At 40.3% G+C, this 13,305-nt stretch overlaps 1 protein-coding gene across 3 annotated transcripts in view; it reads right to left on the reverse strand.

Annotated features, from left to right (window-relative positions):
- mtor (mechanistic target of rapamycin kinase) overlaps positions 1 to 13,305 on the reverse strand; it is a 319,886-nt gene that overhangs the window by 24,033 nt on the left and 282,548 nt on the right. For all 3 annotated transcript variants that reach the window (XM_073031667.1, XM_073031668.1, XM_073031666.1), the window contains 4 exons: positions 11,680 to 11,814; positions 6,867 to 7,041; positions 5,969 to 6,104; positions 2,359 to 2,506 (listed from right to left, as the gene is read on the reverse strand). In XM_073031667.1, coding sequence (XP_072887768.1) covers positions 2,359 to 2,506; positions 5,969 to 6,104; positions 6,867 to 7,041; positions 11,680 to 11,814 — 594 coding nt within the window. The remainder of the gene's footprint in view (positions 1 to 2,358; positions 2,507 to 5,968; positions 6,105 to 6,866; positions 7,042 to 11,679; positions 11,815 to 13,305) is intronic.

Below are 13,305 nucleotides of genomic sequence, written 5' to 3' on the forward strand. Positions count from 1 at the left end.
AAACACATTCGACTTCATACATTAAAAAATGGGAGAAGGAAGGAGGGATAATTATATCTGAGGAAGAATGGACAACAATATGGAGATATCAATGGAAGTGTACCAGTTCACAGAAATGGATGGAGTTTGGATGGAAAAACTTGATAAGATATTTTAATACACCCTCTCAGAAATCCCATTATGATAGTAACCTCCCTGTTTGCTGGAGAAATTGTGGAAATCAAAATGCAAATCATTATCATATTTTTTTGGGACTGCCTTGTTATCAAAAACTATTGGAGGGGGATACATAATGCCCTACAAGACATCTTTAAATGTGAAATACTCTTAGAGAGTAAGACCATATATTTTGGATATATACCTCAAGAATGGTTGAAAAGAGATAAATATTTAATGAATACATTGTTGGTGGCTGGTAAAAAGACTTTTACTAGGAAATGGTTATCACAGGAGAGCCCAACTTTAAGTACATGGATGGAAATTACAATGGACCTTTACAAAATGGAGAAGATAACAGCATCTGTTAATCATAAGCTGGAACAATTTGATTCATACTGGGAAAAATGATTTAACTACATAATGCCTCATAGGCCTGATTTTATTCTCACAAATCAATGAATCTGTTGTAAAAAAAGATCACTCCCTACTTGTACATAGTTCTTTCCTTTTGCTTGTTTTTTTCTTTCCGCTCTTTTCTATAAGTGTATACCTCAGATAAATACTTTGTGGAGATTTGTGATATATATGATTATATGATATATATATATATACAATGTCTGAAATACATCTTATGGAAATGTTTGTTTGATGATGAACTTTAATAAAAAAAATTACAAAAAAAAAATAATCCTGTAGTATGTAAATAAATAGTTAAAGGTACCTGGTTCCTACATACACAACGTAATGAGTTTGAAGAACCAGAATGCATATCCTGCTTTAGCTACTGATATATTCATTTGCTATTGCTAGGCGCATATTTCATCAGACAATTTATCACATGCAAAGGCTGTCATGTTAAGTATATCTCAACGTTTGATGTGTTTGTTAGCTTTATTGCTAATCACAAGTAGGCACTATACTCCAAATCCTCATGGGCTGATGTCCTTTAACTAGAACTGTAAAAGGTTTAGGTTTTTAGCTCTGAAATGGAAAAAAAAAGTTCAGAGAAGAGAAATTACGTGACAAAAGGGAGATGGCTTGAAGCAAAAGATGGATTTCTTTAAGTTATAGGGTAAGGCTGAATAGATTAGGACTTTATTAGGCACATGTATATGCCTAAGACATTTGCACAGAACTGACGTAATTTTATGGAACGCACTATACTGTTGCCACAAAAAAAAATTCATGACATGTGAGTGATGATAAACCGGACACTGATATGGGTCTCTGTATTGTGGACTGAGAGTGGGAAGGGGGCAGGGAGAGAAGCATCACACTTGGGAAAAGCAGAAGGGGGAAAGGCGGGAGTGGGAAGCAACATTTTATAATGATCAATAAACAATAAGCTTGGAATCAAATAACTTTGCCTGTTGTCTTAGGGCTGGGCATGGTTGGATCCGTCCCAACCCCTGGCACTCCTTCCCTGCCACCTGAACCACATCCTTTCCATGGTGCTTCACCTTGCCTTTGCTCTCACCAAACTTACATACTTGTTCTCCACTCCATGTTGACAATAAATATGTTGTGTGTGTGTGTGTGTGTGTGTGTGTGTGTGTGTGTGTGTGCGCGCGCACACGCGCACCCCTAAGACTTTTGCACTGCACTGTATACAAAATTATGAGTACAGATAGGGTGAATGCATGCAAGCATTTTCTCCTCAGGTTGAGAGAGCTTCTTGACTCAGAGGGTGATGCGAGTGTGGAATGAGCTGCCAATGGAAGTGGTGGAGGCGAGTTCAATGGTGACATTTAAGAGGAGTTTGGATAGCTGCTTAAATGAGAGGGTTATGGAGGGCTATGATCGGGGCATAGGTAGATGGGACGATGCTGTAGATCAGGTTGGCATGGACTGGACGGGCTGAAGGGATTTTTCTGTGCAGTAGTACTCAATGATTCCATGACCACTGGAAGTGTAAATGGGAATGAGTGAATTTATCATGGACATTGAAGTATTGATTTACTGATTGAGTGCATTTTGTCAGTGCCAATCACAGCAGCATACCCTGTGACTGTCACTTGAAACAAATCAAAAATTCATAACATTATATCTATCCGTGTTTGGTACTATTATTTTACCTCATGGCTCACTACTGGTCCAGGGAGAAATTTTAAGTTTTTTTTAGGAAAGAGCAAATAAAAATACTATGTAGCTGATAAGAAAGAAAACGTGCATATCAAATAGATTGTCAGAATCACCTACCCTCAGCATAATGCGGTGCTCAATGTTTAACAGAATCTTTTTCTTCTCACGGTAGTCTCGAATGAGTGCGTGTAGGGTATCGCAGTGAGGGACCCAGCCAATTAGACCAGAGTTTGTGGACAGAGGGATGACAGCATACCTTTGAATACTTAAGAAAGAAATCAAGAATATTTCAATGAAACATCTAAGCCCACTCTTTTTTCCAAACAGAGCATTTATTTAAAAAACTATACGGTATTAATCAGAATAAGGTTCAATATATCCAGCATATGTTGTGCAAATTGTTAACTTAGCAGCAGCAGTACAAAGCAACACATGATAATACAGAAAAAAGGTAAATAACTATGTATATGTATATTAAATAGTTAAACTAAAAATAGTGCAAAAACAGAAACAATATTAAAAGAAGTGAGGTAATGCTCATGGTTCAATATCTATTGATACGCCCAGCTCCAAATGTTATGCTGGTGCAACATTTGCAATTGGTATTCTGTTTAAAATACATTGATTTTCTGTTATAAATAGCAATATTCAACTTTTTACTGCCTATTTTATTGCATCTTTGAACATTTTTAACACAGTAAACCTTCAATGTGAAATATTCAATTTCATTAAAAATATTTACCACCACCTCAGACTATATTCTTTCTGTCTCTCTTGCTTGGTTTGTAGTAATTCTACTATGCTTATTTAGTCACACACAGCTTCTGTTAATTAAATTTTTGTTAACTAATATTTGTTATGTTTGCAATTCACTGTGCTGCTGTTGCAAAAAGCTAACTTTTATGGTGTTTATGCACTGTGTACTAATGCCTTTGGCAATAAGTTTGAAATGGAGACACAAGAGACTGCTAATGCTATAATCTGGTCCAACAAATTATATGCTCCAAAAACTCAGCAGGACGAGCAGTACCCGTGGGAAGAAAATAATTAGCTACGTTTTGTGTTGAAACTCTGCATCAAGATTGAACTCGAATAAATATCTTTCTATTTTCACTTGTGTCTTTTACAATGCTAATTATATTCCAATGTCATAATTCTAGGAATAATGGTGCATAGTTCCCTGAAGGTGGAATCTCATGTGGACAGGGTGGTGAAGAAAGCTTTTAGTATGTTGGTCTTTATAAATCAGAGCATTGAGTATAGGAGTTGGGATGTAATGTTAAAATTGTACAAGGCATTGGTAAGGCCGAATTTGGAGTACTGTGTACAGTTCTGGTCACCGAATTATAGGAAAGATGTCAACAAAATAGAGAGAGTACAGAGAAGATTTACTAGAATGTTACCTGGGTTTCAGCACCTAAACTACAGGGAAAGATTGAACAAATTAGGTCTTTATTCTTTGAAGCATAGAAGGTTGAGGGGGGACTTAAAATTATGAGGGGGATAGATCGAGTCGACATGGATAGGCTTTTTCCACTGAGAGTAGGGGAGATTCAAACATGAGGACATGAGTTGAGAGTTAGGGGGCAAAAGTTTAAGGGTAACACAAGGGGGAATTTCTTTACTCAGACAGTGGTAGCTGTGTGGAACGAGCTTCCAGTAGAAGTGGTAGAGGCAGGTTCGGTATTGTCATTTAAAGTAAAATTGGATAGGTATATGGACAGAAAAGGAATGGAGGGTTATGGGCTGAGTGCGGGTCAGTGGGACTAGGTGAGAGTAAACGTTCGGCATAGACTAGAAGGGCCGAGATGGCCTGTTTCCATGCTATAATTGTTATATGGTTAATTATGGTATAATACAGAGGAGACAGCCAGCTCAAGTACATAGCTTTACCACTACAGTAGAGACCCTGTCACTGGTCAGGCACAAACAACTATTAGCCCCTTTATGCAGTGAACAAAACTGACTTGAAATTAGCATCTGAAGAACAGTTCCTTAAGTTAAGGCAGAATAGAATTACAGAATTTAAGACAATTCGCAAATATCTCAGTCAAATCCCTCATTAATCTGAGTGTCAGTGTCACAAGAAGAACAGCTAAGTTCCAGCAACTGAACTGCTCTGAAGTTACAATTCAAAATAGTCTATTTTACGATACAGTAGAAATTTTGAGCACCCCTGAATCTCATTATTTGCATATTTAAGTACCATTCATAATACATACTTCAGCTGTTAATATCCTATAGATTCTGCAAGTTAAAAGCCAATAAATTTCTCAAATTATTAAAATAACTAACTGATAAATAGTACCAACAAGCTCTTGTTAGCATCCTTTTCTTGTTTTGGTCTATCTGGTGCCTCTGGGACTCAGGTTTGAACTGAAACACTGTACAAGGTGAGTTAGGTCTGTGTTCAGCTTGGGTGGCTGCACTACATTTGCACACTATCTCTGACAGCTTATCTTCTTCACTCTTACTCACTGCACTTCCACAGCACCACAAAAAAATAGGAGGAAACCTTTCAATGATCACTTCCACTAAGGTGTTATCGGCAAACAACAGATTAGGTACAGCCAGAGAGCAAGGTCACCTCTGTATTAGTTTCTATTCCACCCTGACACAAGCCCTAAAAAGATAATTTGCTTCAAGATTTAGCCAGCTCCTCACTTCCTTGACAGCTTCATTAAACAGTAGTATTGCAATCCAAAAGCATGAAAGACTGGCAGTAGGAGGGTACTTACTAATGAGTAATCCTTTGGATGAGCTTGACCTTAAGGATTTACACTTCATGGGTTTCTCAGGGCTGCATGTAGCCTACAACTATTAGTGTTACCTCCCTCCACCTTGGCTCCATCAGCCTTCATTTATTATCCATTTGTGCCTGTGGCTCAACTTCAATCTCCCAAACTGCCTTGATCTGCCAATTGTCCTTCCCTCTGTATCACCAGTCCTCCACTTCTCTTTATACCAGCTATCCCTTCTCTCCACTCTCAGCACTGAGGCAGGGTTTTGACTGGATCTTTCCTTTCACAGATGCTTCCTCCAGCAGATTGGTTGTTGCTCCAGATCCCAGCATCTGCTGTCTCTTATGTCAATGTATTACTGTTGTCCCATTGATTTTCCTCTGATAGGAGCCCCCAGATGCTGATGGATGACACTGGACACCTGCTGTTTATGACTCTGAGAGGTTGGATCTATCTTGCTACTACTTCATTAATTCTGTAATGCAGTGGTGCACCTGTTATCTCACAGACCATCCTCTGTCTGTGTGGGGTTTTGCATGTGCTCCCTCTGACTGCTTGAATATCTTGTTTGTTCCAGTAGATTTCCTCCCACATTCCAAAGATATATGGGTAGGTAGTTCAACTAGTCAATGTAAATTACCCTGGTGTGCAGGAGATTTGTAGAATCTGAATGAGAATGTGAGGACAATAAAACCAATGGGAGTGATGAAGGATGTGTAAATGGCTGGCTAATGACCAACATGGACTTTGTAGAGTGAGGGCCTGTTTCCGTACTGTATGACATCAACACCACTGTTCTGATGTTAATCAATTTACATTCCTACAAAATAATTGGAGTGGCTGAAATGAAAGGATAACCGTAAACTAAATGGTTTTAGCCTGATGGCCTCCATGATGAAATGGGCCAAAGGGCCTGCTCCCATGCTGAATGAATCTATCAGTTTTACTATGAGTATTTATTTTTGATAAATCAAACACTACAATACCTCAGATTCTTCCGCAGAGAGGCAGGATCATTAGCAAGCAAGGTATTCACCAATCCGAAAAGTTGCATCACCCTTTCGTCCTGGCGCAGGTCTTCATGGCCCTTTAGTAGGAACATGAATTCATGGCCGTTACTTCCTAAAGAGAAACAGATAAAATTTCATTGAGTTTGATATAGGAAATAAAACAGCCACAAAGCGTCATCAGGATCGAAGAGCATGAGGAACTCAACCTGCTGAGAAAAGGACAAAATGTTCATCCTGTTGAGTTAAGCAATGTGGTAATAAAAGTAGCATTTCTGGCTGGCTTCTTGTTAATTTAGATGGTATAATATTGTTCATGTTTAATTACCAGAAAAGTTCATTAGCAGTTACAATATTTATGTTATTTCCCTTCCTTTTAATCTCAAGATTCCAAAGTTTGGCAACTGGATCAAACTAGTAGCCCAGGTGAAGCAACATGAAGCAGTGAAAAGATCAATGATTAATATATTAGTAGGATTGGCCACGACTGCCTGAAAGGGGCAAAGTTAGTGGAAGAGAAAGTTGCAATAGTCATGCATTTCAGCAATCTTCATCACACACAAACCGGGAGATCCCATCCTCCAGTTGCGGGGGGTGGGGGGTGGATTTTCCGAGCACAGGCACATTGGCAATCAAAATCCCAAATTCTTCACACTTGTGTGAAATCTGCTGCTGCTTTATGTGCAGTGTTCTGGGGTTGTGCACACCTTTTCTTACTTTCTATCCCTCTTAAGTCAATATCAGTTCTTATCTTCTTCTTGCATACTCAAAAAGGTACATACCAGAAGTTGGGTGGTACCTAATTTGCTTTGTAAATATTCTAATTGATAAAGAAACAGAGGAGGCAATTAAAAAATAAATGGCAGCTTGGTCTTACCCATGATGGTTAACTTCCTTGGTCGTTGCTTAGAGGTTATAACCTGAAGGGAAGGAGCTATTGATTGAATCCGGATGATTGGCTGGTTTGGATCATAGGTGCCTGGTACAGCCAATTCTAAATCACGGCACATTAGCAGCTTAGGTGATACATACTGAAGTTCAAGTGAGGTGAGCTGGAAAGAAACATCAAATGCAGATTATTTCAATAATTAATAATATAATTAACCATGAGCAATGAATCATTTTAACATAATGACCTACTGTGCAAGCATTCTCTAGTTTAAGACTGGTGAAATCTCAGCAACTTCTAGCTGGAGGCCAATAAAGCTGAACCAATGTTTGGGTGACAATTAGGTGCCGCGCCAGATCGAAGAGCTCAGGGTGTTGGGGCCCAAGGCCAGTTCAGCTTGCTGACCCGCTCTGCACTTAACTAAGGGTCCATGGATAAACTCTCTTTGTGGACTTCAGTTCAGAACATTATTTGTGTGCATGATTTGTCTTTTGCTCTCTGCACATTGGGAGTTTGATGGTCCTCCGCTTTTAATGGGTTCTTTTGGGTTTCTTTGTCTTGTGGCTGCCTGTTAGGAGATGAATCTCAAGGTTGTATAATGTATACATACTTTGATAATAAATGTACTTTGAACTTGAACTTTTAAAGAACCTAAAATACTATCTGATTGTAGCATTTACTGATCCTTCCGCGGTCTGAAACGTCTTGCAACAAAATACAAAAAAGGCTACATTAGAATCTTCGGTTTTAATTGAAGCAAGTGATACCAACAGACAGAATTCATTCAGACTTGTTTATCTCCTTGTGTCAAACTTACAATTTCAGGACCAGATAGAGAATGACATCCAATAATGGTCCGCTATAAAAGTTCCATACAATATTCCTTCCAACTTCACAGTTCAGTTTCTGTGATGCTGGGAAAAAATAATGTGATTATGAAATGCAAATGTTGTGATTTTGTTGGAATCATGGACTGCTTTTATTGACAAAGATGTTGATGAAAGCTAAATTCTGCAATGAGCAATCACGAAGTTACCACACTTCAGAATTTGGCTTTGAAAATTCAGCTTATGTAACATGCAACAGAAGATTGGAGGGAGGGTGGAAGGGATCCTACTGAATGTTAAAAGGCCTCATTAGAGTGGATGAGTGGATGTGGAGAGAATGCTTCCTGTGGTGGGGGAGTGTAAGAACAGAGGACACAGCCTCAGAATAGAGGGGTGTCTATTTAGAACAGGGATGACGAGGAATTTATTGTCAGAGAGTGGTGAATCTGTGGAATTTGTTGCCATAGGTAGCTGTGAAAACCAATTCATTAGGTATATTTAAGACAAAGGTTGCTCGATTCTTGATTAGTCAGTGCACAAAGGGATAACGGGGAGAAGGTAGCAGGAAATTTGGGCTGAGAGGGAAATAGATCAGCTTTGATGAAATGGTAGAGCAGACTTGATGGGCCATATGGCCTAGTTCTGCTCCTATATAGTATTGAATAGTCTTATGCAGTTACTTTTAAAAAGAGCTTTGGCCAGTGGCCAATCTAGACATTGGAAGTTTGGAGAGGAGGGTCTTCAATCAAGTCCATTGCCTGAGGATGAAGGCAGCAACAGGTTGTAGCAGCAAAAGATATTAGAAGTTTCGAGAGGAGAGGATTTCAATCAGGTCCACGGCCCAAGCCGCAAAGCAGATTGTGGCAGTGAGAAACAGCTTTGACCAGCAAGTAATCAGCATTTGGAATTGAATAGTAAGAGCAAATTAAAGGAAGGCAGGAGTAAGTGCAGTGGCCATCATCTGAGTGGACAGAGTCAGAGTGGTGATCTTGAGCCTTTATCATTTTGAGGCTTCAGTCAGAGGAAAGCAAAGGAAAGAAAAGCTCAAGTTATTTTTTCCCTTCTCTTCTTTATATCTACTCAGCTAAGACAATAGAGGTGTCAGGCAAGATAGTGAAATGCTCCTCTTGCGGGATGTAGGAAGGCAGGGAGACCTCCAGTGACCCTGATGACTACAACTGCGAGGTGTGCTTCTAACAAACCACGTTGAAGAGTTGGAGCTGGAACTGAATGAACTCTGGATCATTTGGCAGGCTGAAGGGGTGATAGATAGGGCGTACAGAGAGGTAGTTACACCCAAGGTGCAGGACACAGGAAACTGGGTGACAGTCAGGAAGGGGAAAGGGATTAAGGAGCCGGTGCAGAGTACCCCCGTGGCCGCCCACCTCATCAACACGTTGATACTGTGGAGAGGGATGACTTAACAGAGGAAAGTCACAGTGGTCAGGTCTCTGCAACTAAGTCTGCCTCTGTGTCTCAGAAGGGAAGGGGTGGGGGGGAGAAGAGGCACGCTGTGGTGACGGGAGATTTGTTAGAGGAATGGACAAGCGGTACTACGGGCGAGAAAGAGATACCGGGATGGTATACTGTCTCCCAAGTGCCAGGGTCTGGGACATTTTGGATCAAGTCCTCAGCTTCTTAAGTGGGAGGGTGAACAGCCAGAAGTCGTGGTCCATGTAGGTAACAATGATGTGGGTAGGACAAGTGATGAGGCTCTGCATAGGGAATTAGGAGCTAAGTTAAAGGGCAGGACCTCCAACATTGTGTTTTCAGAATTACTAGTCATGCCACATGCTAGTGTGGTTGGAACTAGAAAGATTAACATGTGGCTAAGGAGTTGGTGTAGGAGGGAGGGCGTAAGATTTTTGGATCATTGGGCCCAGAGAAGGTGGGACCTGTTAGAAGGAATGGTTTGCACCTGAATTGGAGGGGAACTAATATCCTAGTGGGAAGATTTGTTAGTGCTACATGGGCTGGGCTGGAGGGTTTAAACTAGAGTTGCAGGCAGATGGAAACCAGACTGCCAGAACAGTTAGTGGAGAGGCTGTGGAGGGAGATATTGTTAAGAACTCAAAGTTAGGAATTTAAAGGTTGAGCATGGTGCAACTAGTGTCCCAGAGTTGCCTATATTTCAATGCAAGAAGTAATGCACGAAAACGGACAATAGTCCTGAAGATAAGGTAGCTGGTTTAGCAAGGAGAGGCTGATGATAAGGCAAAATTGTAGTCAACAGGATGAGTTGCAACATAAAAGGCAGACAAAATTGAAATGGGTGAATACAGCACCGAAGGTGTTGTATTTGAATGCATGCAGTAAACGGAATACAATAGAAGAACTTGCAGCACAGTTGCGGATTGGCAAGTACGAAGTTGAAGGCATCACTGAATCATGGCTGAAAGATTATAGCTGGGAGCTTAATGTCCAAGGGTACACAATGTATTGAAAGGATAGGCCAGAAGGCAGAGGGGGTGGTGTTACTCTGTTGGCAAAAAATTAAATCAAATCATTAGAAAGAGGTGACATAGGGTTGAAAAGCTTTGAAGAACTGCAAGGTAAAAAGACCCTGAAGTGAGTTGTAGACAAACCCCCAAATAGTAGTCAGGATGTGCCCTACAAATTACAACAGCAGTTAGAAAACAAAAGGGCAATGTTACAATAGCCATGTGGGACTTCAATATACAGGTAGATTGGGAAAATCAGGTTGGTGCTGTTACAGGAGTCGAATTCCAAGAATGCCTACAAGGTGGCATTTTAGAGCAGCTTGTGCTTGAGCACACTGGGAGATCAGCTATTGTGGAGTGGGTATTGTGCAATGAACCAGGGTCGATTAGAGAGCTTAAGGTAAAAGAACGCTTGGGGTCAAGTGATAATAATATGATTGAATTCACCCTGAAATTTGAGAAGGAGAAGCTAAAGTTAGATGTATCAGTGGAGTAAACGGAAGTACAGAAACATGAGAGAGGAGCTGGCCAGAATTGATTGGAAAAGAACACTGGCAGGGATGACAGCTGGAATTTCTGGAAGCAATTTGGAAGGCACAGGATGTATGCATCCCAAAGAGGAAGAAATATTCTGAAGGAAAGATGGCACAACTGTGACTAACAAGAGAAGTCAAAGCCAACATAAAAGCTGAAGAGAGGGCACATAATAGAGCAAAATTCCTGGGAAGTTAGAGAATTGGGAAGCTTTTAAAAACCAACAGAAGGCAACTAAAAAAGTCATTAAGAAGGTAAAGATAGAATACGAACGAAAGCTATTCAATAATATTAAAGAGGATACCAAAAGTTTCTTTAGATACATAATGTGGGAAGAGAGGCGAGAGTGGATATTGGACTGCTGGAAAACGAAGCTCGAGAGGTAGTAATGGGGGACAACGAAATGGCAAATGAACTGAATAAGTATTTTGCATCAGTCTTTACTGTGGAAGATAGTAGCAGAATGGTGGAAGTTCCAGATGTCAAGGGTCATAAAGTGTGTGAAGTTACCATTTCTAGAGAGAAGGTTCTTGGGAAACTGTAAGGTCTGAAGGTAGATAAGTCACCTGGACCAGATGGTGCACAACCCAGAGTTCTGAAAGAGGTAGCCGAAGAGATTGTATTCAACTCTTCAAGAAGGATGAGAGGCAGAAGAAAGGAAACTATAGGCCAGTTAGTCTGACCACAGTGATAGTGAAGATGTTGAAGTTGACGAGTAAGGCACATGATAAAATAGGCCGTGGCCAGCATGGTTTCCTCAAGGGAAAATCTTGCCTGACAAAATTTAAATACTGCAAAATACTAGTTTGCAATTGCTTACTATGTATGGTACTTCTTAAGTATATATTCTTCCTGAATGAGTAATCATTCCAGAAGAGTAAATACTGTTTAATGTGCACAGGCGTTCATCAAATACCACTAGTACAAATGTGTTCATGAGCAATGCTTTATACGATAACACAAAGGTAGTATTGACAGTGTCCGGAAACCAGAACACACCTGGGGCAGCTGTTTTGAAATCCGTCGGAACACATGATAGTAGAGGTCCCAAGCTTGGGTGAGGTCCTTTACATTTCCCGATCTCATGTACTTTCTACACCATTCCTGAGCCTCCATCAAGTCCCTGCCGTATGCCTGTCAAAAGATAATGTTATCAGTTTGTTCGGCTGCCTTCTCCTCAAAACTCTACCAAACATTGATGATTTGCCAAAGCAGATGATTTGATTCACAACACCGCCTCAGATCCAAATAGCTGCTTCAGATGTACAAAATTAGTTTTATATCTACATAGATAGTTAAGATGGGAAAGAATGCTACTGGTTTTCCTTGAAAATGCTTAAAATTTCAATTCTGAAATAATCATCAATTTGCAGTGGATACGGTGATACTATTGCTGACTATGTTATTTCAAAGTGAAATGGAATCCTATACTATTGATGGCCATTGATTAGCATGTTGAAATGCCTTTAAAGAAGGACAGAACAGCACATCATTCACTGTTAAGTGAAAAGCAAAACTGAACAAAACTGAAAACTTGAAATCTGAGATAAAGAGAGAAAAGATTATAAGTACTTTGGATGCCAGTCAGCATCTAAAGCGTAAGAAACAGAGCTAGTGTTTCAGCTTCATAATTTCATTCACTGAATCAGCTCATAACATTCAAACTGGAGATGCAGGAGATCTGAAATAAAGGCAGAAAATGTTGGAAACATTTAGTAAGGCGGGTCGTATCTGCCGAAAGAAAAACAGATTTAATGTTTCAGGTTAAAATCCTTCCTTCAAACTTTCACATGTACCAAACAAATTAAATAATTTTATTTTATTATACAATTCTTCCAAGTCATGCACAGACTGTATCCCAATAATTTAAAGTGAATGAATGTATACTTTTTTAAAACCAACTAAACATATAATCCACTAGGTGGCAGGTTACCCTCGCTAAATGTAAAGAGGTTGTTCCCTGGCTCGAGTCAGATTCAGATTTGTGCAATGCACATTGTTTGCATTTACAACCAACACTGAAGGATGTAGAGGGGCAGCCTGCAACTGTCACTACACACTCCGATGCCAACATAGAATGTCCACAATGTTCAGCAGAACAATATAAACAACAGCAACAAAACAAAGCAGCAATAGCCAGACAAGGCCCTTTCCTACTCTACCACCAAAACATCCCCACTCACAAACACAAGCCTCCAAACCCAGGCAGGTTGCCTCCAGGCCTCTGGCCACACAGGCATCAAGCCTCTGCGCTCCAGAGAAGGGATTCAACCTTTGGAACTCACTCTCTAGACTTAATGGCTTATGCCTTTGACCTTCAGGCTTCAATCTCAAGATCCGCTGACCTTTGTATTTGCTGACCACCAGATTCAACTTTTAGCTTCATTGACCTCTGAATGTCGACTCCAGGACTCGTCGATCATGGGCCTTTGACCTTCGGGCCTCGACCTCTCAATCCACACAGATCTTCGACCTGGGACTTACCAAAGTATGGATCACCAGTCTCCTTCAATACCTTCTGAGATTGTTCACATTTGACAGTAGAGATTTCGACCTGGACCCTTAACACCAGCTCCTGTCCCTGACTCTTTATTTATTGCCCCTGACCTCTAACTCTCCCTCATC

This window comes from Hemitrygon akajei, chromosome 29, assembly GCF_048418815.1.
Source record: "Hemitrygon akajei chromosome 29, sHemAka1.3, whole genome shotgun sequence".
NCBI classification, from domain to species: domain Eukaryota; kingdom Metazoa; phylum Chordata; class Chondrichthyes; order Myliobatiformes; family Dasyatidae; genus Hemitrygon; species Hemitrygon akajei.